Raw genomic sequence first — 27,786 nt, 5'->3', positions numbered from 1 at the left:
TCTTGTTCATGTTCTTGTTGGTTTATTGTTTAACGCCGCACTCAGCAATATTCCACCTACAGTCAGGTTCAATTAACTACATGCTACCTGTGCGTGTCTTTTTTTCAGAGTGTATGTGTCCATTGCAACAGTTTAGTTGAAATCAAATTCATATTTCCTATGGATTTGTCATTAAATATACCACAGGCACACCAGGTTTATGCTTTGTTATTTTTAATAAAAACTGTATCAGTGGTTTCATATTGGAATGATCATCTTTATTTGTTTACTCGAGAAAGACTGAACATTATTGCTCTCTTCAATCAGAAACAAGTTCAATAAAAAATATTTCTTTTGATTTCAAGAAAGAAAACGAGCCTGTCCCTTCTCATTGAACTAACAGCATTTGTTGAAATTAAACTGCCGAACAATTGAAATTATATTCCCATGTTTGATAGTAGTGTCATGGCGACTGATTTACGACACCCATTGTCTGAAGAACATTTAATTGCAAAGGCTCATTACCCTGGAGCCATGACATCTATATGCCTTGAAACATTTAATTGCTGTTATTTATAAGATGCTAATCCTATTTGTTAATCACCATTTTTGTGTACATCGACGGTCTGCCATCCTGAACAGGATGTGCAAGTATGTCACTGATGATTTACTGTTTACATTTATATTTATTACTTACTAAATGTCAGGTGACCTTGGCTATATAAGCCTTGGTCCAGAAAAAAAAGGGGAGGAGAGGAAAAAAAAGGTCTTACCCTTAGCCTAGCTAGGGTTAGGCTGGGTGCTCCGGGGCACCAAGACAACAACCACTACCACTATGTGCTGACCTGACACATAGTGTCTTTTGTATGTATATATCTACATGTATAAAGTAAAACTGTATATACCGCAAGCCATCGTCTCCAAGTTATCACTTCCTACTGAGAACCATACGTCGGCCCCTTGCATATACGAGTGTGCAAATCGTTCATTAATCAATGTCAGATCGACACGCGTTGTTAGTAGCTAAACATGAACAAACGAGAAATGATTATTCGATGGGATGTATTTGATCATGGTTGTATTTTGGACGTTACGTTTGAAGTGTTTCAGCCTAGACACGGTTTGATAATGATTGTATTTTTGGGTCAAATCCAATTTTTAAGTCTATACTTTCTTTTGCCCGGCACATAAGATGAGATGATATTTGTTCTAGATTAAAATTCCAACTGCAAAAGGGACCGCCTCCGTGGTCTAATGGTAGAGCGTCCGCCCGGAGAGCGGAAGGTCCGGGGTTTGATCCCCGGCCGCGTCATACCAAAAGACGTTAAAAGATGGTACTTGTTGTTACCCCGTCTGGCGCTCGGCATTAAGGGCCTAAAACAAGGACTGGTCGGCTCGGAGTCAGTATACTGTGTCTGAGTGGGGTATTCATGTTAAACTGCGGCATGGTATCTCAGTGTGCTAGCACTATAAATCGGCATCAGTCCTGACTAGTACAAACAGCCACACACACACACACACACACACACACACACACACGTACATGCACGTCGCTATATAAGTGCAATAATCTCGGACGCGACGTTAAAACCCCCTTTCACCTCACCTCACCAACTGCAAAAGATGACATGGTTGTTACCTTGGATACAAATTGTTTACCTGGTTTTATTTCGCTATCAGCCTTACACCGATAACGAAGTACATTATTATTCTCGCACATGTCAAAATCCCATGTCTAAGGCGGCAAGGTGTGATTCATATGAGATTAGGGATCTATTCACATACGTCGCCTACCATCTGATGCTGAGGATGAGATATACATGTGCTGTGATCTTTCTGTCAAGTCTCGTCTCATGGACATCATCCGACATCCCCTTCCGTAACGCCTCCCTCCCCTGGCAGGTGCGTGTGGAGGACGTGGTGGGGAGACTGACCATCCAGGAGATTCAGGCCCAGCTGGCCAGTGGTCAGGGAGCTACCCCACCAATCAGCAGATTAGGCATTGGGGAATACTCTTGGTGGACCAACTGTGGTCGGGGGGATGTCGGACAGAACTCTACGGCCTTCCCCCAGGCCATTGGCATTGGAGCATCCTTTGAGTGAGTCAATTTCATACTTTCAGAAAACATATCCCCGTTCATTTTTTGTCAGTCTTCACCGTATGTGGGCTCATCTTTTTTCTCAATTTTTTTTCTTTTTTTAGGGTGGGGGTGGGGGGTAATTTTGTAAGACGAAGATTGTTTCTCGATGACCCTTTTAAGACGAACACTCGGTTCGAGCCAAACAATGTCTTTTTCAGGACTTCCATCTTGTCCGGTGAACATTATCTTCCTTAATGGATCGACTGTTTTGTTCAGGACACTCAGCGTGTTCAGCCGTCGTTTCCTTAATTAAACGGAGGCAAACTGATTATCAAATCCCGTGAAGATCCGGGATAGAATAGGTCTTCAGCAACCCACGCTTGCCACGCTTGCCGTATATATTAACTAAGGGAACATAAAGTTCTTCCACATTTATGTCACCCATGTACAAAGAAGAGACCCTTGGAGATCCGGGGTAGAATAGGTCTTCAGCAAACCACGCTTGCTGTAAAAGGCAACTTTGCTGGTCGTAAAAGGCGACTATGCTTGCCGTAAAAGGTGACTAACGGGATCGGTTGGTCAGGCTCGCTGACTTGGGTGATGCATGTCATCGGTCCCAATTGTGTAGATCGATGCTCATGATGTCAATCACTGGATTGTGCGGCGTTAAACAACAAACAAGCAAACAAAGATTATCAAATGGGATATATCAAAAGGTCGGTCTCTGAAAACGCTGAGGGGATGTCTTTGCAATATGAGTAATAATTGGCTATTCCACAACTAGAAACGCACACGTCCACGTTATGAAGACTATGACGGGAATCTTCAACAACAAAATTTTATCACACACTAACCTGTCCTTTGTCGACATGTTTTATAATCTAAATGTATGTATTATTACGGTGTAATTATTTTATTTTTATATTTATTTATTTGTTGTTGTTTTTGTGTTTTTTAATTATTATTTTTTATTTTTTTATTTTTTTATTTATTTTTTTTTTGTTGGGGGGGGGGGGGTCGGGTAGCCTAGTGGTTAAAGCATTCGCTCGTCACGCCGAAGACCCGGGTTCGATTCCCGACATGGGTACAATGTATGAAGCCAATTTCTGGTGTCCCCCGCCGTGATATTGCTGGAATATTGCTAAAAGCGGCGTAAAACCATACTCACTCACTCACTCACACAACGTGAGTTGAACCGCTTAAACTCTGATGCCTGTTCGTTGAAATTGGTGGTTAAAATCCACGCTCCAGACTTGTACTAACCATTTCATATGTTAGACACAGGGCCCTCGTGCTCAAACCTTTCTCGCATTCCAATGAGGACACGTGTCCTAAATACTACCTCACAACAGATTAAGTCCTTATCACTGAGAAAAGACGAAACACGGAATACCATGACCTGAAATACTGCGATGACTGTTTACACTGAGAATACCCTATTAATGAACACATATAGTGAAAAATAAAACACGCGTGGTGGAAGTCTGTTTTACGTGTTATCCATACCCTAAAAATAACAGGTTGTTATGAGACAGGCATTGAATGAGTGAGTTGGGTTTAACGCCGCTTTTAACAGTATTCCAGTTATATCGCGGCGTGTAAGCTGAATGTGGGAGGAAAGCCCGAAGTGATAAGGTCTCTGACGTTTACCACTTCGGTGAAACCCACGAGCACGGGTATGGTGCTGACAAACCTAGAAACGTAATCGGGGCGAACCGGGATTCGAACCCACAATCATATGTTTCTGGCTCGCCCAAGGGACGCAACTCTGCACAGCGAATCGCGGCGCCTTAGACGACTGGGCCACCGTGCCCCCAGACCGGCATTGAAAACTTTTTTATTAGTGGATAAATTTGGATCTTTTCGGAGAAATGTAGATATCTTTTGTATACAGACTGTGTAGGTTATAACATGAGGAAGATTGCCTCAAACCATTTGAATTCACAATGTTCATGCATATATCTGTTGTTGAATCCTACATCAAATATTTTAGAGGTGAGGTGAAATGGGGTTTAACGTCGCGTCCAAGATTATTGCACGTACATAGCGACGTGCATGTACGTGTACGTGTGTGTGTGTGTGTGTGTGTGTGTGTGTGTGGCTGCTTGTACTAGTCCGGACTGATGCCGATTTATAGTCCTAGCTCACTGAGATACCATTCCGCAGTTTAACATGAATACTCCACTCAGACACAGTATACTGACTCCGAGTCGACCAGTCCTTGTTTTAGCCCCTTAATGCCGAGCGCCAGACAGGGTAACAACAAGTACCATCTTTTAACGTCTTTTGGTGTGATCGAACCCTGGACCTCCCGCTCTACCACTAGACCACGGAGGCGGTCAAATATTTTAGATGATCAATACCTCAATTTAATCTTCCTCAATTTAGATGTATTGCATAAACCGGTACATAAAAAATGGTAGACTATGCAGTTTATGTAAATAGGCAAGCATCGGTGAAAAGTATATGAATGGATCACTGAAAGCTTTTGTTGGCACCAGGGTTTCGCGAGAAGGGTTAACATGACCTACCCGCCACTCACCCAATTTGCATAAAAAAGTAATTGTTTGAGTGAGTGAGTGAGTGAGTGAGGTGGGTTTAACGCAGCTTTTAACATTATTCCAGTTATATCGCTGCGTGTCAGCTTAATGTGGGAGGAAAGCCCGAAGTGATGCAGGTCTCTGACGTTTACCACTTCGGTGAAACCCACGAGCACGGGTATGGTGCTGACAAACCTAGAAACATAATCGGGGCGAACCGGGATTCGAACCCACAACCAAAGGTTTCTGGCGTGCCCAAGGGACGCAACTCCGCACAGCGACTTGCGGCGCCTTAGACGACTGGGCCACCCGTGCTCCCCAGTAATTGTTTGAAGTAAGAAGGCACGTGTGAAGATGAATATCATCTATAAAATTTACTTTTTTAGTGTAGTTCATAGATAGTTTTGTATATATATTTTTAGTAGTCATGATTATATGTTTATCAGGCAATGTTATTACGGCAATCTGTATCACAATATTATGTTCCTCGCTCAAGAGATTGGTATTATAACTTAGGCCTATGTTACGCGACGAATGAATCGCTTGAATCTCTAACTATGGACTCACAATGATGCCATCCTGGTCCTGCCGCCATTCTGGTGACCACACTGGAAACATATTCGTAAATTATCTTCAGCAAAGACCTGATCTACCGAGTGGCGGAGGCAAGCAGTACTGAGGTTCGGGCCTACTACAACTACTTCGTGAAGACGGGGTCAATGGGCATCCACAAGGCTCTCAGCTGCTGGAATCCCGACATGGACCTCTACAGAGACCCTCGCTGGGGCAGGGGACAGGTGTGTTACACTACAGACACTCACAGAGCGGCTATATAGGTTGTGGGAGCCAAGTGGCCCAGTTGACAAAGGTGCTCTTGATCGAAGTTCGAATCCCAACTCACTCACTCACTCACTCACTCACTCACTCACTCACTCACTCACTCACTCACTCACTGTAAAAGGCCCCTCGTAACTTATGCTTGCCAAACTGAAAAGGCTGGCTTCATCGTAACGTCAAAACTTGGAGTTTTGCTACTTAATCGACTTTCGTTCATATGTTTGATATTTCAATTATTTTTAAAAAGAAAGACATTTTTATTTAAAATAAAAGGAAACTCTAAGCGAGGACCCCTACCACGCTGGTGAGATGGGATTCCAGCACGTGAAAGGTCTCCAAGGTAACCACCCACGCTATGTCAGGACCACTTCCGCCTGTAAACACTTAGATGTGTCCGATGGACCGGAAGACTGGCCTGTGGACGCTCATGTATTCCATGCCAAGGTATGTCATATTTTACCCCATGGTCCATACCCCACTATGTAAACTTTTTCTAATGCTATGTATGACCCATTTGTGTTCTTCAAATTATTATCATCATCCTTCTCCTCCTCCTCCTCCTCCTCCTCATCATCATCATCATCATCATCATCATCTTCACCTTCATCATCATCGTCGTCGTCGCCATCATCATCACCATCGTCGTCATCATCATCAACATTGCAATCATTGTAATTATCATCGTTATTTTCATTATCATTTTTATTATTATTGATATAATTAAATATGTATCTTTTTTCGGACCATAATGATTTACATCAGTACCTAACTATTATTGCGTGCTCTTTTTCATTTATTTCTGCTATTAATTGATTTTATCGATCATAGTTCTTAGTGTCTGTTCATGAGCTCAGATGCTATACCCAATGTTTTGGACCAATCAATTTACTCTGTGTGTAGTGATTTGGACGATGAGGGGTACAGAACTGTATTTTATGGTTGCAACTATTTGTTTTGTTTTGACGCTGTTTTTCTTTAGAAATAGGGGGCATGTTGTTTTACTTCATTAATATTTTTATTTTCACCACAGAAAAAAACACTGAAAAGAACATTAAAGGCAAAAATACGTATTTACTTGTTTGCTTTATTCTCATTCACTGCCTCAGCGGGGTCCTATAGACCACATATTGTAGAATTGTAGAGTGCGGCATTAACCAACAACTATACACATAAATTTACTGCCTTAACTTGACGGGCATTTTTCTCAGCATTATGACCTAGATTGCAATTGATACTCACTTGTAATAGGTTAAGGAAGAGAATTTATGGATGTCAACTTCTTTATTCTGAGGAACACAACGTTTCCCAGTATATATTTACTCCTTCATCAGAATTTCGCAAAGGAAATGAGAAAAAGACCCTCACACTTCTTTCTTCGGGTAATCCATCCTTTGCCGGGTTTCAGATTGGAATATGAAGTGATTTCGTCTGATAAATCATCAATAAAAGACATACAACAATTTTCACAAGAATGGTAACGGTGAACAAATTAAGGAAAATTTGCTGTAGTGGCAGGGTTCAATAAGTTCTTAAATAGGATGCCCAAACGTCAGGTGATATTGCAATACCAGATTGCCGTCACTTGTTCAGTTTATAGTATAACCTATTTCTGGTTTCATAAAAATATGCAATTGTCTTGCAATAAATTATTGATGTAAGCAGGTTACTACATTTTGATATCAGTAGCTATATTTCTCATTTCGACATAAATACATACAAACCAGGAATTGAGTGATGTCTCAATTGAGTTTGTGTTGAATGTAGGTTTCAGAACGAGACTTCAGAAGCTACTTCCTGCCTCCCTTCAGGAAATGTGCAGAGGCTGGGTCGTTCGGCTTCCACTGCTCCCTCAACTTGTGAGACCATCTTGTGTTTGTATTTCTAAATATTCCTCACTTGTGAAAACATCTAGGTCTCGTATTTCTAAACACACATAACTTGTGAAAACATCTAGCTCTCGTATTTCTAAATATCCCAACTTTTGAGACCACCTTGTTCTTGTATTTCAAAACACACATAACTTGTGAAGCCATCTTGGTCTCGTATTTCTAAATATCCCAACTTTTGAGACCACCTTGTTCTTCTATTTCTAAACACACATAACTTGTGTAGCCATCTAGGTCTCGTATTTCTAAATATCCCAACTTTTGAGACCACCTTGTTCTTGTATTTCTAAACACACATAACTTGTGAAGCCATCTAGGTCTCGTATTTCTAAATATTCCAACTTTTGAGACCACCTTGTTCTTGTATTTCTAAATACACATAACTTGTGAAGCAATTTTGATCTCGTTTTTCTAAACACACATAACTTGTGAAGCCATCTTGATCTCGTATTTCTAAACACACATTACTTGTGAAGCCATCTTGTTCTCGTATTTCTTAACACTTCAGTTTTGTGAAGCCATCTTGATCTCGTATTTCTAAACACACAATACTTGTTAAGCAATCTTGGACTCGTATTTCTAAACACTTCTGTTTTGTGAAGCCTTCTTGATCTTGTATTTCTAAACACACATTACTTGTGAAGGCATCTTGGTCTCGTATTTCTAAATACATATATAACTTGTGAAACCATGTTGGTGTCGTATTTCTAAACGCGCCTAGCATCTGAGACAATCCTGTTCCTGTTTTGTGATGTAAATACCAAGAAATCAAGTCACAGCTTTCTATTACAGTTATCGTCACACATCATACGATATTCTTTTATTTGACAGTGATTAGCTGTGCTTTTAGAACCTAATTCTTATGATTATGGACAATTGACACTTTTATTTATTTTAAATCATATCTAAGATTGTTACTGACCCACGGGCCCATCTGATCAAACATCGCGTGCTTCTTGGTCAGCTACAGAGTGAAACAATAGCTGAAGATTCTCATTTTGAAAATAAACAATATTTAAAACTTCGAATATTTTTAACGACTGTATGGCTAAATTTATTGGAAGAAAATGGAGGGATATATATATTGTCCTGCCGTGTTCCAGCATCAACGGTGTCCCCGCCTGTGCCAACAAGAAGCTACTGACAGATATAGTCAGAGGGGAGTGGAACTTCACAGGATACGTAGCAGCAGATTCTGCAGCTCTCGTCAACATGATCCAGAGGCAGCACTACTTCAACAACACCGTCGACGCCGCCGCAGGCTGTCTGAACGCTGGTTGTGGCCTCGAGGTGCAGGAGGGTGATCTAAGAGTGTATGACTCTATCAGTGAGTGAACACAATAATAATCGTCAAGGTTAAGATGCTTGTCTCAAAGTGTTGAGGCTTGCCTAAGGGTGTGGATGCTTGTGTGGATGCTTGTCTAAGGGTGTGGATGCTTGTATGGATGCTTGTCTAAGGGTGTGGATGCTTGCCTAAGGGTGTGGATGCTTGTCTAAGGGTGTGGATGCTTGTCTAAGGGTGTGGATGCTTGTCTAAGGGTGTGGATGCTTGTCTAAGGGTGTGGATGCTTGTCTAAGGGCGTGGATGCTTTTGTGGATGCTTGTCTAAGGGTGTGGATGCTTGTCTAAGGGTGTGGATGCTTTTGTGGATGCTTGCCTAAGGGTGTGGATGCTTGTCTAAGGGCGTGGATGCTTGTCTAAGGGTGTGGATGCTTGTCTAAGGGTGTGGATGCTTGTCTAAGGGTGTGGATGCTTGTCTAAGGGCGTGGATGCTTTTGTGGATGCTTGTCTAAGGGCGTGGATGCTTGTCTAAGGGTGTGGATGCTTGTCTAAGGGTGTGGATGCTTGTCTAAGCGTGTAGATGCTTGTCTAAGGGTGTGGATGCTTGTCTAAGGGCTTGGATGCTTTTGTGGATGCTTGTCTAAGGGCGTGGATGCTTGTCTAAGGGCGTGGATGCTTGTCTAAGGGCGTGGATGCTTGTCTAAGGGCGTGGATGCTTGTCTAAGGGCGTGGATGCTTTTGTGGATGCTTGCCTAAGGGTGTTGATGCTTGTCTAAGGGCGTGGATGCTTGTCTAAGGGTGTGGATGCTTTTGTGGATGCTTGTCTAAGGGCGTGAATGCTTGTCTAAGGGCGTGGATGCTTGTCTAAGGGCGTGGATGCTTGTCTAAGGGTGTGGATGCTTGTCTAAGGGCGTGGATGCTTTTGTGGATGCTTGCCTAAGGGTGTTGATGCTTGTCTAAGGGCGTGGATGCTTGTCTAAGGGCGTGGATGCTTTTGTGGATGCTTGCCTAAGGGTGTGGATGCTTGTCTAAGGGCATGGATGCTTGTCTAAGGGCGTGGATGCTTGTCTAAGGGCGTGGATGCTTGTCTAAGGGCGTGGATGCTTGTCTAAGGGCGTGGATGCTTTTGTGGATGCTTGCCTAAGGGTGTGGATGCTTGTCTAAGGGCGTGGATGCTTGTCTAAGGTCGTGGATGCTTTTGCGGATGCTTGCCTAAGGGTGTGGATGCTTGTCTAAGGGTATGGATGCTTGTCTAAGGGCGTGGATGCTTGCCTAAGGGTATGGATGCTTGTCTAAGGGCGTGGATGCTTGTCTAAGGGCGTAGATGCTTGCCTAAGGGTGTGGATGATTGTCTAAGGGTATGGATGCTTGTCTAAGGGCGTGGATGCTTGCCTAAGGGTGTGGATGCTTGTCTAAGGGCGTGGATGCTTGTCTAAGGGTGTGGATGCTTGTCTAAGGGCGTGGATGCTTTTGTGGATGCTTGCCTAAGGGTGTGGATGCTTGCCTAAGGGTGTGGATGCTTGTCTAAGGGTGTGGATGCTTGTCTAAGGGCGTGGATGCTTTTGTGGATGCTTGTCTAAGGGTGTGGATGCTTGTCTAAGGGCGTGGATGCTTGTCTAAGGGTGTGGATGCTTGTCTAAGGGTGTGGATGCTTTTGTGGATGCTTGCCTAAGGGTGTGGATGCTTGCCTAAGGGTGTGGATGCTTGTCTAAGGGTGTGGATGCTTTTGTGGATGCTTGTCTAAGGGTGTGGATGCTTTTGTGGATGCTTGTCTAAGGGTGTGGATGTTTTGTGGATGCTTGTCTAAGGGTGTGGATGCTTGTCTAAGGGTGTGGATGCTTGTCTAAGGGCGTGGATGCTTGTCTAAGGGTGTGGATGCTTGTCTAAGGGTATGGATGCTTTTGTGGATGCTTGCCTAAGGGTGTGGATGCTTGTCTAAGGGTATGGATGCTTGTCTAAGGGCGTGGATGCTTGTCTAAGGGTGTGGATGCTTGTCTAAGGGCGTGGATGCTTTTGTGGATGCTTGCCTAAGGGTGTGGATGCTTGTCTAAGGGTGTGGGTGCTTGTCTAAGGGCGTGGATGCTTGTCTAAGGGTGTGGATGTTTGTCTAAGGGCGTGGATGCTTGTCTAAGGGTGTGGATGCTTTTGTGGATGCTTGCCTAAGGGTGTGGATGCTTGCCTAAGGGTGTGGATGCTTGTCTAAGGGCGTGGATGCTTGTCTAAGGGTGTGGATGCTTTTGTGGATGCTTGTCTAAGGGTGTGGATGCTTTTTGTGGATGCTTGTCTAAGGGTGTGGATGCTTTTGTGGATGCTTGTCTAAGGGTGTGGATGCTTTTGTGGATGCTTTTGTCTTAGGGTGTGGATGCTTGTCTAAGGGTATGGATGCTTGTCTAAGGGTATGGATGCTTGTCTAAGGGCGTGGATGCTTTTGTGGATGCTTGTCTAAGGGTGTGGATGCTTGTCTAAGGGCGTGGATGCTTGTCTAAGGGTGTGGATGCTTGTCTAAGGGTGTGGATGCTTGTCTAAGGGCGTGGATGCTTTTGTGGATGCTTGTCTAAGGGTGTGGATGCTTGTCTAAGGGTATGGATGCTTTTGTAGAGGCTTGTCTAAGGGTGTGGATGCTTGTCTAAGGGTATGGATGCTTGTCTAAGGGCGTGGATGCTTTTGTGGATGCTTGTCTAAGGGTGTGGATGCTTGCCTAAGGGTGTGGATGCTTGTCTAAGGGCGTGGATGCTTTTGTGGATGCTTGTCTAAGGGTGTGGATGCTTGTCTAAGGGTGTGGGTGCTTGTCTAAGGGCGTGGATGCTTGTCTAAGGGTGTGGATGCTTGTCTAAGGGCGTGGATGCTTGCCGAAGGATCTGGATGCTTGTCTAAGGGCGTGTATGCTTGTCGAAGGGTGTGGACAGTAAAATATAAGACGAGGGAGTTATCTGTAAAGTCACGTATCACGCCTGTCTGAAAATGAACATATCTTGCAACATACCCCCTCTCACATGTCTACTATGACTGGTGTCATATTTCCTTGCGAGTTATCTTTGTCGATGGCTAGTATTACTGAACTGCTTTTTTCCGTAGAGACATATTTATGTCAGGCACTGTAGACAAGCAAGTGGGTTTTTCCAAAGTGAGTGAGAGTGAGTTTCGTTTTATGGCGATATTAGCAATATTCCAGCAATATCACGGCGGGGGACACCAGAAATGGGCTTCGCACATTGTACCCACATGGGGAATCGATCCCAGGTCTTTGGCGTCACGAGCGAACGCTTTAACCACTAGACTGCCTTTTTCCCAAAGTGGCGTAGATAATATAGGAAACTACTATTACAAAGGCACATCTTTGTTTTTCATTGCTTGTGAAGCATCATGACCTCTTTTTAATGAAATGTCACAAATACTTACAGATTACGTTTTTCCATTGTATATATCACAGATGGCATTCTGACATTGACTTGTATAAGGTCTCAATTTGTGACCTGATACACGACTTTAAAATGACTTTATGTGATATCTAGAATAACCGTTTACTCAGAATTAGATTTCACTTGCCCGGGTATAATTAATTCAGTCAGGACAATACTCGGTAATTCGCGGTAGTTCCATTATATGGCTAGCCCTTGAAGATCCTTGTTGGAACCTTCTTCAGCGAGAAGGCGGCTAGTGGGATCAAGGGGTGTGGCTTACTGACTGACCAATATACTGACCAATTATGTCAATCACTGGATTGTCTGATCCAGACTTGAATATTCTTGTATTCTTATATAGACTTGGTTGATAGATGTCATCATATCTCAACTGAATAGAACGATACTCGTTATGTCAATCACTGGATTGCCTGTCCAGACTCGAATATTCACATTTTGCTGTGATATAGCTAGAATATTGTTGAGTACGGCGTTAAACGATATAAAAAATAATCTTACTACCATATTATTGTTTACAGTTGATGCCATACATCAGAACAAAGTGTCCGAGGCTTTTGTCCGGGAGCAGATGAAACCCCTCCTCTACACCAGACTCAGACTCGGAGAGTTCGACCCCCGGGAGATGAACCCTTACAACTACCTTGACATTGATGACGTCGTGCTGAGCTCCACACACCGACAGCTGGCTGTAGAGGCAGCCACCAAGAGTTTCGTCCTGCTGAAAAATATCAATAGCTTTTTACCTATCAAGACACGTTATAACCACATTGCTGTGAGTTTCATTGTAACTTCTGGATTAGACGTATATGTTAGGAACCAACGTCTCGATGTAAAGACCAAAAGCAAAATACACTGCTGAAATTAGATTTCAATTCCTTTGACCAGTATGTGAATTTTTAGCACAGCACAGCCAGACAATGTATAATTCAGTTATAATTGTTTACATGTCGAGCTTAAATGAAATACATGGACTTCCTTCAAAGATTTCCTTCAAAATTGACCAATAAACTTATTCTGTTATATTAAGAATTTTTCAACACGGATGAAAACAGAAAAAATTAAATGCTGCCGTTTTTAATGCATAAAGACACATCTGGGAATGCTCAAACTCTTTCAAAATTGACCAATAAGCTCATTCCTATTTCTTAAGACATTAGCAATACGGATACATACAGAAATAAAATGCGGCCGTGTTTAATGCTTCAAGAAATGCTCCTGTAGGGGACAACAAGAGGGTTTATAAACACAAATGCAATTCGCGGACACCTGGTATCAAGGCAGCTCATTAAACCACAGGGGCGATCGGGTAGCCTAGTGGTTAAAGCGTTGGCTCGTCACGCCGAAGACCCGGGTTCGATTCCCGACATGGGTACATTGTGTGAAGCCCATTTCTGGTGTCCCCCGCCATGATATTGCTGGAATATTGCTAAAAGCGGCGTAAAACCATACTCACTCACTCATTAAACCACATGTCAATAAAGAGTCGAAGGAAATGTGATAAGAAGTTTTCATCAATTTTATTAAACACGGTTGTCAAAGGTTATGTCCATTGACTTTATGAATATTATGCTTAAGTATTGAAATCGCACTTTATCAATTTGTTTTAAACATATGTATATTGTGAAGTTATAGTGTCGACAAATACATTGATGCATGTTCATTGTGGCAGTGTTCCTTATCTGGGTCCACTTGCACAAAGCGATCTTAGCGCTAAGATGATCTTAACTCCCATACTTTAACATAGACTTACAATCGTCTTAGCGCTAAGATCGTTTTGCACAAGTGGACCCTGGTACCTGCACCCGTCCTTTGCATATATATTATTATTGCATTACATACATTATACTGGCAAATCGCATCACGATTTCATCAAGAGGTGAGTCCTTTAACCCATGATTCGTCACTGATTCTGATCCAACCTCTTTTCCAGGTGGTAGGCCCCATGGCAAATGACAGCCAGCAGGTGTTTGGTGACTACGCCCCAAGTCCCGACCCCCGCTATATCACCTCTCCCCTGTCCGGACTGGTCAGACTGGGCACTACGGCCACCCACGCTGCCGGCTGCTCCAGCACCTTCTGCACGGACTACAGCAAGACGGATGTGGTTAAGGCGCTGCAAGGAGCTGACGTGGTGTTCGTGTGTCTAGGAACAGGTGAGAACTCCGCAGCAACACTGAACGAAAACGCTACTGAAGGAAATGAAATTAACTGGCAGCCAAAAGAACCTTGGCCATAGTTTTAAATGGTAATGCAGGAATGGTGCACATGCACATAAATATAGACGCTCATAGTCACATAACTGCCGATCCTCAGTTGGACTTTAATCACGTGAACAAAACTCCATGTTGAAATTTATTTCAGCAAAATGGATAAAACAAATTAAAATAAACTTTGCACTTTTGTCATTACTGTAAATTTTCACAATATAGGTATTGGCAAACATGGAGCAATCTTCGTCAATTAATCATGTCGATATTTCATGATTTCATTTCGTGGTCGCTTTTGAACTCGACGATCCGTGACATTCCAGAGGTGTTCTAAGGGTGTGTGTGAGGGTGGGGTTTGGGGGGGTGGGGGGGGGGGGTGGGGGGGTGGTAGGGCATGTCTTGGGTGCGTGCAGGCCATGGCATCACGTTGGGGTTGTTGGCTGCAAGTACGTTTTGTTCGATTCGGATTGTTAGGGGTTTTGGCGTTGTCTTGCTTATTAACGACACAACGTGGAAGCTGTTGTGGAAATGATTGGACAGTCGGTCAAAGAATGTCATCCATGTAACGCTGAGGTGTTTCTGCTGGCCACGAATTCCTCCCCACACCCTAACACCCCCTCCACCACAAGACACAACCTCCTGGTCGTAACATGCCGCCGTTTGTTCCCCAATTCGGTGGTAAACACGCTGTCTTCCATCAGCTATGAACAGACAGAACCGGCTTTCATCTGTGAAGGCGAACCTCTGCCAGTCCGGGCCCATCTCAATCTCTAGTGACCGTATTGATATATCTGTCAATAATTGGCCTCTGTGAAGCCTAATTCCTTGAAGCCTGAGTCACCTGGCCACTGTCTGTCGACTAACCATATGCCCTAAGGTATTGGTCGCTGAAGACGTCATTGTCAGGAATAAATTCCGGAAATGCGAAGTGTGCAAGCCCCGGTTTTCATTGGGCTTAGTTACCCTGAGTCTGATCAGGGCTCAATATGTCTACCGGCCGGTCTGTCTGTCAGATTAGTTACAGCAACACTGAAGCTACCAAACGTTCCAGCAATGTTGGCATGGGTGGCTCCCATATTATCATACCCAGAGCCTTCTCCGTGGTGTTTTTTTTATTAAGTAAGAGTGTCTGACATGCATTCCGTATCATTTATATACCCTTATTGCGCATGAAGCTTCAGTTGCCCAAGCGGCACGGGTTTTTTCACACTTCCGCATTTTCTGCAAACATACGTGCCGTGGACATGTATTACTTTCTGCATTGTGCATTGTAGTATTTGGACGATTTTTTGCACTAATTTAGCTTGAACTTCGGGAGGGGGGGAATGTTCGTTATTTCTTTTTTAAAGTGGTTAAGTTTCTTTTGGCCGTCAGTTTATGAATCTACGTGGTTGTTTACAATGATTGATGTTATATTTGCTTGTAATACTATCATTTCCCGTACAGTTGACCGCAATACGGCAATACTAACCGAATATTATTTGACTTCCATTCTTCAGCGAGGGCACGGGTGGCCCAGTCGTCTAAGGCGTCGCGATTCGCCGTGTAGATTTGCGTCCCTTTGGCATGCCAGAAACCTTTGATTGTGGGTTTGAATCCCGGTTTGCCCGATTAGGTTTGTCAGCACCATACCCGTGCTCGTGGGTTTCACCGAAGTGGTAAACGTCTGAGACCTGCATCACTTCGGGCTTACCTCACACATTAAGCTGTCACGCCGTGATATAACTGGAATACTGTTAAAAAAGCAGAGTTTACCCCATCTCACTCCCTCACTCCCTCACTCACTCATCCATCAACAGGCTATGTGATTGACTTGAGTGGTTATTATAAGGTACAATGTTTGAACAATATGAATGGAAACCCACCCGAAGCAATTCCCTCCTCATATATAGGAGTCGTATCGAAATATTGCAGAATTAGGCAAAGACTGATTTGTTTCGACAATTTGATACCAGGGGTGACAGGCAGGTGGAGGACGCAATGAAGTGACATTTCTCTGTGATGTACAGGTCAGGCTATAGAGGGGGAGGGAAAAGACCGACACAACATCTCTCTTCCGGGACAGCAACTGCAGCTTCTTCAGGACGTCGTCAGCAACAGTGAGACAACGTCTACTTCATCTGCATCATCTACATCATCTGCATCATCTGCATCATCTACATCATCTGCATCATCTACATCATCTTCATCATCTACAGGGCGGTCGGGTAGCCTAGTGGTTAAAGCGTTCGCTCGTCACGCCGAAGACCCGGGTTCGATTCCCGACATGGGTACAATGTGTGAAGCCCATTTCTGGTGTCCCCCGCCGTGATATTGCTGGAATATTGCTAAAAGCGGCGTAAAACCAAACTCACCCACTCACTAGTCAATATCCACGAAAGAGGTGTTCAATTGCAGGAATTAATAAAGTAATATCATACATTTATTGTTAAGCAGGAGGATCATGCGAGCTCATATCATACTGCAACGTCATCAACATTTACATTTCAAACCACAATACAGTAAACTACGTTTATAACGAACACGCTTATAACGAACTGACGGATGTAACGAACTTACTTCTTGTCCTTACTATTTGCTGTAGTTATGCTGTGTATATGCATATAACAAACTACGGCTATAACGAACTAGAATTAATGGTCCCTTTGAGTTCGTTATAACCGTAGTTTACTGTACCAAATTAGCTGACGTTTTGCCTGAATGCTCACGGAAAAAAGATGCTACTATAAAATACGCCCGTCTGCATAGATCATTGTCAGATGTAATAAGCATGAGGTTTTGTCCAGTGTTTTGATATTTGGCACAGCTTGGCCTCCATATAAACCTGGTTGTATTGTATATCTGCTTCCAATATTGTGATCTAGTAAATATTCGAGTATATTCAGACAAGCTACAGATCCTCGAAACGCTATTGTTTCAACCAGTACATGCCACCAGTCGTGGTCACGTAAGGATTTATACTGATGACATTATGGTATTAATGTTACCTCAGTAGGAGAACCCGACGTCATGTACCGTAAAGTACGGTTATAACGAACTCAAAGGGACTACTAATTTTAGTTCGTTATAACCGTAGTTCGTTATAAGCATATATACAGCATAACCACAGCAAATAGTCGGGACCAAAAAGTAAGTTCGTTATATCCGTCAGTTCGTTATAAGCGTGTTCGTTATAACCGTAGTTTCCTGTAGCTGGAATATTTCTGAGTGCGGCTTTAAACAACAATCAAACAAACAGTAGGAGAGCCATTATTGTCTGATTGTTTTAAAAACGGTTCTTATTTTCTCGATTTAGTTTTAGTTCACAGTTTTGAATATATTATGAGTTTCAAATCTAATTTATGTCATTATCGTAAACATTATGCTGATTTACTGCTGATTGTTATTCTTTAATTCTGATCAAGGTCATCGATTACACGTCTCTCTTTACGATGCAAGCACTCCTTTCGATTTTAGCCGACAAGCCCGTCGTGTTGCTTTTGATCAACGGCGGCCCCCTCAACATCGGATGGGCGACAGCAAACCCACGCGTCGTCGCCATTTTGGAATGTTTCTATCCGGCTCAGGCAGCAGGTGACGCCATTTTGTCTTCTCTGGCCAACCTTGGGGTGGGGTCTGTGCCAGCCGCCAGACTGCCCTTCACGTGGCCGAGCAGTGAAAGCCAGGTGAGAGTTTATACACCTTGTTGTGGTCAATGACTGATAAGCCGGTCATAGTGTCAGCTAACCCGACCCATAGCCTAGAAGTCGTTCTCTTAGTACTGTCGTACCACGCTAGAACAAAATACTAACCATAGGTCTCTGAAAATAGCATATATCAAAATAATGCATATCTATCTATTTTAGGCTATCCCAACTGACACTGTGATTAAACCTAACATTTACAGGTGAAATGATAATGAACAGCCTTATTACCAATATACAATGATAACCCCAAGGGTGAGATGTAGTGGTCTACGAATATTACTATAGCATTCAGGTGAGGTTAGGTGAAATGGGGTTTAACGTCGCGTCCAAGATTATTGCACTTATATAGCGACGTGCATGTACGTGTTTGTGTGTCTGCTTGCTTGTCCGGACTGATGCCGATTTATAGTGCTAGCACACTGAGATACCATGCCGCAGTTTAACATGAATACCCCACTCAGACACAGTATTCTGACTCCGAGCCGACCAGTCCTTGTTTAAGCCCCCTAATGCCGAGCGCCAGACAGGGTAACAACAAGTACCTTCTTTTAACGTCTTTTAGTATGACGCGGCCGGGGATCGAACCCCGGACCTTCCGCTCTCCGGACGCTCTACCACAAGACCACGGAGGCGGTCCTATAGCATTCAGAGCAATTTAACACATAAAACTTCATTCACGATAAGTTGCTAATACAGTCCGCGACAATCCTGTCTTTTCATGTTAATTCGCCAACACAACTGTCCTTGGCCTTTTACAAATCAACACTGAGGATGATTTGTAGAGTTCTTATAACAAATTTCCACATTGAACATTGAACTGAAATCTGATCTTTGTATTTTCGTTCGAATTTTTCTCCTGTGAAATTGTCGATAGGACTCTTTGTGACTCAAATACTTCAAACCACAGGTAGGTAGCGGAACTAGGCACGTGTAGATTTTAAACTAATCACTACAACTTCGCATCATATTGGCACATATATTTTGCTGTATAAATTAATACATAAACATCAATACTCAACTGGTGGGCAGTATACAAATACAAATTCCATGCCAGGTGCATTGACGGGAAGTAAATCCGTACTCCGTCTGTCCGTGACGCCTCGTCTCCCGAACATTACTTATACATTGTTTGATAGGCATTAGAGTAAACTACGGTTATAACGAACTCAAAGGGACCACTAATTTTAGTTCGTTATAACCGTAGTTCGTTATACGCATATATATACAGCATATGTACAACAAATGGCCGGGACTATAAATAAGTTCCTTGTATCGGTCAGTTCGTTATAAGCGTGTTCGTTATAACCGTAGTTTACTGTACTTAGAAGTTGACGGGTGACGAAGTAGTCGATTGTGCGTGGTTATTTCCCGATTTCACTGTTTAGTTCATTTAAAGATTGACTTGTATTTTTTTCGGTTCATTGAGGTCAGGGTTAGTGTTAGGGTTAGGGATAGGATTAGGATTAGGGTTAGCGTAGCGGATTCTTACAAAATTTGCACATCGGTTTTTCGATTCATACCTGAAAAAAAATACACAGTCAATGCTTATAATTACATTCGACAACGAAAACATGTTTGATCTACAATAGTTTAACCAAAAACAGTTGTATATAGCAAAACAGACAAAAATGACGAGATTGATAAACATTCCAGGTGTAGGAATACATACTGTGGCGTGACATGAATCAGGTGATTGTTTAATTTATGCCCACATCTTAACACGCCTACAAAGTCGGTAGCCAATCAACGGAGAGTATAATAAAAACAAAGTTCACAGGACCTGTCAATCAAGGCAAGAGGCGAGAAGAATTGCAACAGTCAGGCTGTAACGAACCGGAACAAATATGTCCGGGAGAAGGCGGCTGTTTCAAATGACATGGTCAGTCACCGCCAGATTCAAACATCAGGTCCTTGAGAACGGGAAAACACAGTTGGAAAAATGCTAGTTAGAAATGAAACCCGAAGACATGGAAGTTGTGGCGAGCGGGAAAAAACAGGCGAGCGAGCCTGCACGTTTGCTGTTTCATTCCATCTCGGCCTTCGGTCTCAAAGAGTTGTTTGGACAATGTTTATGCATGAATTTCGCCTTATGTCCTGTGCATGACGATACACGTGAGCAGAAAGGGAATTCCCTCGACTGTAATATTGGGATTCCCAGACATTGCGTAGTTATAAAGGTAGTCCGCCTCTGTGGGCGTGGCTAATTTTTTTACATTCATTGGGGAATGAATGCAATAACACGTGACCCATTCAGCTAATCAGAATGCAGGAATTTCAATGAACACAACGAAAATTTAAATATAATTGGTTAACCCTGAAATCGGTTTGTACAGAGGCATGTGTGTATGTACAGCCAGCCTTCTACAAAACTGTCACATCACGAAACTTCTCGAATGATGTAGCAGACCACCATCTCCCCGAGGCAAGAGAGTTAACTGACTTTTGTCTAACTAGGCTGGAATTACTGTCCTCGATCGTAGCGCCACCAGTGGCTATTACCAGTTCTGTCCCTTCTAAGCTTCTCCTATGGACCAATCAGATTCAACCTCTCGTATCACTTGCGTTTGCTTCACACAAAATGGTGGCGCCCAGTCTGGACGATCTGATCGATAATCAAGATCTATATTGTGATAAAACGGGTCTTACATCGCGAAATGCATCAAATCACGTGAGCACCTTTGTTAAAAACATGAAAAGATTTGGAAAATATCTGTTGACAACGAGTTGGCGCTGCACATGTTTTGCAAATCCTGCAATCGACTGAAATCTGCCCGACAGTTTACGAACCGGATTTCGATTTCGGTACGCGATTTTGATTGGACTATGCATAGACTCGTTAGTCCAGCCAAAATGTAACTCCGTAATACCAGCCTAGTTCGGCAAGGGTGGAAACTGGACTTTTATAGTCAGTTAACTCTCTTGCCTCGGGAAGATGCAGACCGCTGAAATCTGGCCACATCAAAGTTCGATATTTTACGAGCGACTCAGTCAATTTGTTGCACCTGACAATTTACACCACCAGTGCTACTGATACCAACTGCCACATAACACCATCCGTAGGAAAATACTCACGGACGAACCAACACAAACATTTTGGCAAGTACATTTTAAGCAGCAGATCAGTTACCGTTTTCACTGCATGGTTTTAGTTCTCTTAATCTCCCCTTGCAGATTCCGCCCATGGTGAACTACTCAATGGCTGGGCGGACATACTGGTACTTTGATGGAGAGCCTGCCTTCCCCTACGGCTACGGCCTGTCGTACACGACGTTCAGATATGCTGACTTTACCTGCGACATCACCGTCATGGCCGGGGAGGGGCTGTGGTGTAGCGTCACTGTCTACAACACCGGGCCATATGACGCTGATGAGGTCAGTTTACATAGAGTAGACACAAAGATTAGGTGACTCTCTACAACACCGGGCCATATGACGCTGATGAGGTCAGTTTACGTAGAGTAGACACAAAGATTAGGCGACTCTCTACAACACCGGGCCATATGACGCTGATGAGGTCAGTTTACATAGAGTATATACACTAAGATTAGGTGACTCTCTACAACACCGGGCCATATGACGCTGATGAGGTCAGTTTACAAAGAGTATACACAAAGATTAGGTGACCGTCTACAACACCGGGCCATATGACGCTGATGAGGTCAGTTTACATAGAGTATATACACAAAGATTAGGTGACTCTCTACAACACGGGGCCATATGACGCTGATGAGGTCAGTTTACAAAGAGTATACACAAAGATTAGGTGACCGTCTACAACACGGGGTCATATGACGCTGATAAGGTCAGTTTAAGTAGAGTATACACAAAGATTAGGTGACTGTCTACAACACCGGGTCATATGACGCTGATAAGGTCAGTTTGCATAGAGTATACACAAAGATTAGGTGACTCTCTACAGCACAGGGCCATATGACGCTGATGAGGTCAGTTTAAGTAGATTATACACAAAGATTAGGTGACTCTCTACAACACCGGGCCATATGACGCTGATGAGGTCAGTTTAAGTAGATTATACACAAAGATTAGGTGACTCTCTACAACACCGGGCCATATGACGCTGATGGGGTCAGTTTACAAAGAGTATACACAAAGATTAGGTGACCGTCTACAACACGGGGTCATATGACGCTGATGAGGTCATTTTACGTAGAGTATACACAAAGATCAGGTGACTCTCTACAGCACAGGGTCATATGACGCTGATGAGGTCAGTTTAAGTAAAGTATACACAAAGATTAGGTGACTGTCTGGAACACGGGGCCATATGACGCTGATGAGGTCAGTTTACGTAGAGTATACACACAGATGAGGTGACTCTCTACAACACCGGGTCATATGACTCTGATGAGGTCAGTTTACGTAGAGTATACACACAGATGAGGTGACTGTCTACAGCACAGGGTCATATGACGCTGATGAGGTCAGTTTAAGTAGAGTATACACAAAGGTTAGGTGACTCTCTACAACACGGTGTCATATGACTCTGATGAAGTCAGTTTTTTAAAAATGCAACAGGCAGCATGTGAGTTTGAGACAGTGCTTATGGTCCTATTCTTTGCTACATGCTACCTTGCTTAAATTCAGCAGCCTATTTGTTAACAGTTAGCATGTATGTTTTTGCTATTATTTTCAGTCCCGTGAAGATTCTGGGTTAGAATTGGTCTTTAGCAACTATGTTTGCCGTAAGAGGCGACTAACGGGGTTGGGTGGTCAGGCTCGCTGACTTAGCTGATGCATGTCATCGTATCTCAATTGTGTAGATCGATGCGCAAGATATCAATCATTGGATTGTCTGGTCCAGACTTGATTGTTTACAGACTGCCGCCATATAGCTGGAAAATTGCTGAGTGTGGTGTTAAGCAACAAACAAACCAAACATACCAAACCATCGAATCGTCCACATATCATATCAGTATTATTTTCATGTAGATCCTCTGGCGCCCTTTTTATGCAGGTACAATTTCTCTCACTCATATAGGGGGCACGGGTGGCCCAGACGTCTAAGGCGCCGCGATTCGCTGTGCAGAGTTGCGTCCTTTGGCAATTTGCAGTATATATACTGTATGAATACTTATTACGAACTATGGGTATAACGAACTAGAATTAGAGCTCCCTTTGAGTTCGTTATATCCGTAGTTTACTGTACAATTACCATCCTGTAACTTGGGGTTATGTTTCCAACATTAAAGATACGTTCCACTTTTAAACAAACCAGCTATTGTAGGGCCATCGAATGGAGGTCAGTGGGAGTATCGTGACGAAACTGATAATGTTGTATACTACAGTAAACTACGGTTATAACGAACTCGAAGGGACCACTAATTTTAATTTGTTGTAACCGTAGTTCGCTATAAGCAAATGTACGGAATATATACAGCAAATAGACAGGACCAAAAACAGTTCGTTATATCCGTCAGATCGTTATAAGCGTGTTCGTTATAACCGTACTTTGCTGTATAAATATTTCCAAAGCGTTGCTGTTGCCCGCATCATCAACTTGTTGATAGTCGTGAATGAAACGTGTTCTATTGTTGACTTTGCAGGTCTCCCAGGCCTATATGTCGTGGCAAAATACCTCACTTCCTGTACCCAGAATTCAACTGGTAGGGTTCACCAGGACATTCATTGCGTCCGGTAGGTCGGCGGTCTATGAGTTCACACTGGACCCCAAGAAGATGGCTGTGTGGACAGATAACGATGGATGGGCGGTTCTTCCAGGTACATTTCATCACTAAATGGAATAATGTTTTCTGTGCCAGGTAATGAGCTTCTGTGTCCCGCCCCTTCAACATCACGATATATCATGCATGTCACCGTATCACAATTGCGTGGATCGATGCTCATGATGTCAATCACTTGATTGTCCTGTCCAGACTTGATTATTTACAGACCGCCGTCATATAGCTGGAATATTGCTGAGTGCGGCGTTAAAAAACAAACAAACCAAACCATCGAGTCGTCCACACATTATGTTAGTCAAAATAGTTAAATTCGCTTCTTTGTACGCAAATGAACGTAGTTATTGTTAACTTATGATATAGTCGGAATCGTACAACTGGCTATGCTTTTAGCAGTGATTTCCCGTGATTATGGAATGGTTTTATCGCTTATAGTGACAGTATTCTGGCGGTGAGAGACATGTGTCGGTTTTCAATTCAGGTGCGATGAACATCTATGTTGGAGGCCAGCAGCCCAATCAGCGGATGTCTGTCGGATCTAACGTGGAACAGAGACAGTTTCAAATTATAGGAACGAAAATATTAGGAAAATACTAAACTGTCAAGATCATTTCTTACTTTGTGATGTTGTTGATTTGGGAGATAAACCTTTGTTTCAATTAAGAGGTATGAACATGTCCATCTTCCTGAGGCAAGGGTGTTAACTGACTGTAAAACTCCAGTTTCCACTGGACTTTTATAGTCAGTTTACTCCCTTGTCTCGGGAAGACCGGACCTGTATGTCTGTATATATCACTGGAAACCGAAAGCGTCAGCCTCCAAATTAGTTTCTTTCCAATCAATCATGATAAAAAAACAATAAAGACGTAAAACTCTGTGGTGATAGTGGAAGTGGTGAGTGACAGAAATAGTTGGTGAAGTTTACTGTCGGCTCAAACACTAACCTGTCTTCTTTTCATGATTTACTAACTGCAATAGTATATTTACTAAGCTTATAGTAAGTTTTACTTCACTTTCATAAAGCCCCGTTTCTTGGTCATTTTTGCAAAAAACAAGTAAATAACAAATGGTATAAACCATACAGGTGAAAGATGACACTGACCATGACGGAAGTGAGGAAGGTCACGTGGTCTCGACGCCGAAACTGAAATACGTGTGATCGTACACTTCTCTTCTCAGCTGCCGCATGCAATCTACCAGGCAATATAGTAAATTCGATTTTTTTTTTCTAGCCTTCTGACTGCTGTTACTTATTAAGTTAGTTGAATTCACTAGACTTTTGTCTCAGTGTGGCAGCGGTTAAGTTTAATAAGGTTAAATGGTCAAATTCACGGATACATGACGATAGGAGTTAATCCTCGTATTAACGCTTTCATATACCTGAACCGTACTTTACAAGATAACATTTCTATAATAAATACATACAACAACTAATATTTCTCCTATGATAACTGTATGAGACAGTATAATCACCTAGAGACTATAAGAGACACTATAAAAATTATTCGAATAACAATTTGAGGTGGCGCTTGGGATTTTTCTATTTCAAACATTTTCTATTTAATTGTCCCAGATATTGTTTGAAAAAATCATTATACTTCAGACTGTTGATAAGAAAGGAATACAAACTATACATTGTTTCAGGATGGTATCGGTATTTTAAAAAATAAAGATCATAGTTTTGAAAAAAACATATCGGCAACAAATGCCAACGCTCGGATGTTGGTAAATTTTACAATACACGCTTTCAGTCGATGTTTGCCGACGGTGTTTTCCCTTCAATTGGCATTACATTGGCACATATTCCAGAAGGCACTACGCGGTATTTTGCTTCCCTGTTGTCCTCTCCCCTCTCACCGTATCTGTCACCAGATTTTTGTTGACGCAGGCGGGGATACCTTTGATACTGGAATACACGTAGTTCCGTTGGCGTCCGTGAAGATCCGGATAAGAGTTGGTCTTCAACAAGCCATGCTTGTCGTAATAGGCGACTAATGGGATCGGATAATCAAGTTTGATGACTTGGTTGATGCATGTCATCGCATCCCATTGCGTGGATCGATGCTCATGATTTATTTGCAGACCGCCGTTATACAGCTGGAATGTTGATGAGTGCGGAGTTAAATAACAAACAAGCAAACATACTTGGTTGTTGAGTAAAATCAGTTGTTGAAATTGCCTACCGCGGATTTGTTGTGTAATGTTTTATAATGTAACTAATGTTCCTAACGCTGTGATGTGGTAGTCAATAAAATCAACGTAAACTCGATTACGATGGCAGACCAATCAGAATGCAGGATTCTAAAATGCCATGGTGGCATTGTGATTATATTATGGTGTTACTCGTCATGTATGTATTGATGTAGAAAGAGGAATATTAAGAAGACCATCGGAACAACTGGGGAATTATTCTTAAGTAACTTCGGGCGGTCGGGTAGCCTAGTGGTTTAAGCGTTCTCTCGTCTCGTCTTCCCCACATATGTGTGAAGGCCATTTCTGGTGTCCCCGCCGTGATATTGCTGGAATATTGCTAAAAGCAACAGAACAACACAACATCAGCTACAACAACATCACGACTCAACGACGACGCTACCACAATACAATGCAACACTACACCAATACAAAGGCGGTGGGGTAGCCAAGTGGTTAAAGCGGTCGCTCGTCACGCCGAAGGCCCGGGATTGATTCCCCATATGGGTACAAAAAAGCCAATTTCTGGTGTCCCCCGCCGTGATATTGTTTACAATATAAAAATTGCTAAAGGCGGCGTAAAAACTCCCTCCCTCCCTCACCCACCCGCCCGCCCGCTCACTCACTCACCCACTCACTCATTTACTCACTCACTCACTCACTCACTCACTCACTCACTCAAACACCCGACCACCCACCCACTCACTCACTCACACACCCACTCACCCACCCACTCACTCACTAAGTCACTCACTCACTCACTCACTCACAGGGGATCCTAGGCTATCATAGTTCCCTAGTAACGTATGCTTCCCACACCGAATAGGATGGCTAAACCGTAACGGTGACTTGGAGCTCTGATACTTCATCCACGTGTGTTCCCAACACGGCTGTGACAACAACACAATACTGCCTGCAGACGCGAGTGTGCAAAAATGAAGGCTGACAATTAAAGTTTGGCCGCTGGAATGTTCATCCTGATGGCGTGATATAGATAACGCTCGTGCAAGAGATCTGCTTCATTGCAGTAAACATTTATAAAACCTGCACATTAAAACAACTCGGCTTTGATAGAGATTTAACTGTGGAGATATTTGACTAGCCCCCGGCTGTAGATGACTTTGCCTCCGCACAAGCAGGGCGCTCAGTTGAACAGTGATGTATGTAGACCGCGATCACTCAGGCGTGACGGTGTGAACGCCGACGGAAACACCACTTGTATATACAGTTGCATACATTCGGCAATCAACACTTGCGTGTGTATCCCTAGATGTAATGACTATATAGGTAGGTACGTAGATAACGCTACCACCGTGACGTGACATCCTTGTAACAGTTCAATGGTGTCAAGAATGAGACCAAGGATATGAATGATGTTTTCAAGGATGTGTGCCATGTATTCAAGGAACTCACCGGCTCAAGGAATCGTGTCCAAGGAATCCATTTCTGGATTATGGTAAAACTTCTTCTTATCCAGTGATTGATATCATGAGCATCGATGTACCCAATTCTTCTCTGTATTACTATACGTGTTAATAGCAATGCATTATTGTGCTTGTTTGATGTTTATCGCCACATTCAGAAACATTCCAGCGATATGATGGCGGTCTGTAAATAGCCGTGTTTGGACCACACAATCCTGTGATTGATATCATGAGCATCGATGTACCCAATTGGGATATGACATATTAATTCAAGTCAGGGAGTCTGACCACCCTATCATGTTAGTCGCCTCTAACGACAAGCATGGGTTGTTGAAGATGAACCTCCTTCCTTGACTAAATTAACTCCATAAATCGTGGAATCTTAGTGTGCTTGTTGTCCTGATGCTTGTCTAATGTTTGGCCTGATGCTAGCTCACTGAGATGCCATGCTGCAGTGTAACATGGGTGCCCCACTCAGACACAGTATACTTACTCCGAGCCGACCAGTCCTTGTTTTAGCCCCGTTATACCGAACCAAGCAGGGTAACAACAAG

General features: G+C 43.0%; 2 protein-coding genes across 2 annotated transcripts in view; both read left to right on the top strand.

Moving 5' to 3' along the window:
* The first annotated feature begins 1,721 nt into the window (after positions 1-1,721).
* On the top strand, positions 1,722-24,228 carry LOC124148360 (probable beta-D-xylosidase 2). Its single transcript, XM_046519407.2, has 12 exons — positions 1,722-2,078; positions 5,238-5,397; positions 5,711-5,881; positions 7,202-7,293; positions 8,427-8,650; positions 12,545-12,798; positions 13,957-14,179; positions 16,243-16,332; positions 17,690-17,898; positions 21,091-21,291; positions 23,484-23,658; positions 24,100-24,228. The coding sequence occupies exons 1-12, from the start codon at positions 1,780-1,782 to the stop codon at positions 24,213-24,215; spliced, it is 2,214 nt and encodes a 737-aa protein (XP_046375363.2). The 5' UTR covers positions 1,722-1,779; the 3' UTR covers positions 24,216-24,228.
* A 2,807-nt stretch (positions 24,229-27,035) lies between these two features.
* Positions 27,036-27,786, top strand: part of LOC124148361 (monocarboxylate transporter 10-like) — a 34,933-nt gene continuing 34,182 nt past the window's right edge. The window contains exon 1 of the mRNA XM_046519408.2: positions 27,036-27,264. The gene's annotated coding sequence lies outside the window, so the exon portion shown is untranslated. The remainder of the gene's footprint in view (positions 27,265-27,786) is intronic.

The sequence above is a fragment of the Haliotis rufescens genome, unplaced genomic scaffold, assembly GCF_023055435.1.
Source record: "Haliotis rufescens isolate VD_foot unplaced genomic scaffold, xgHalRufe1.0.p SCAF_126, whole genome shotgun sequence".
NCBI classification, from domain to species: domain Eukaryota; kingdom Metazoa; phylum Mollusca; class Gastropoda; order Lepetellida; family Haliotidae; genus Haliotis; species Haliotis rufescens.
This window is presented reverse-complemented; position numbering and strand designations above follow the sequence as displayed.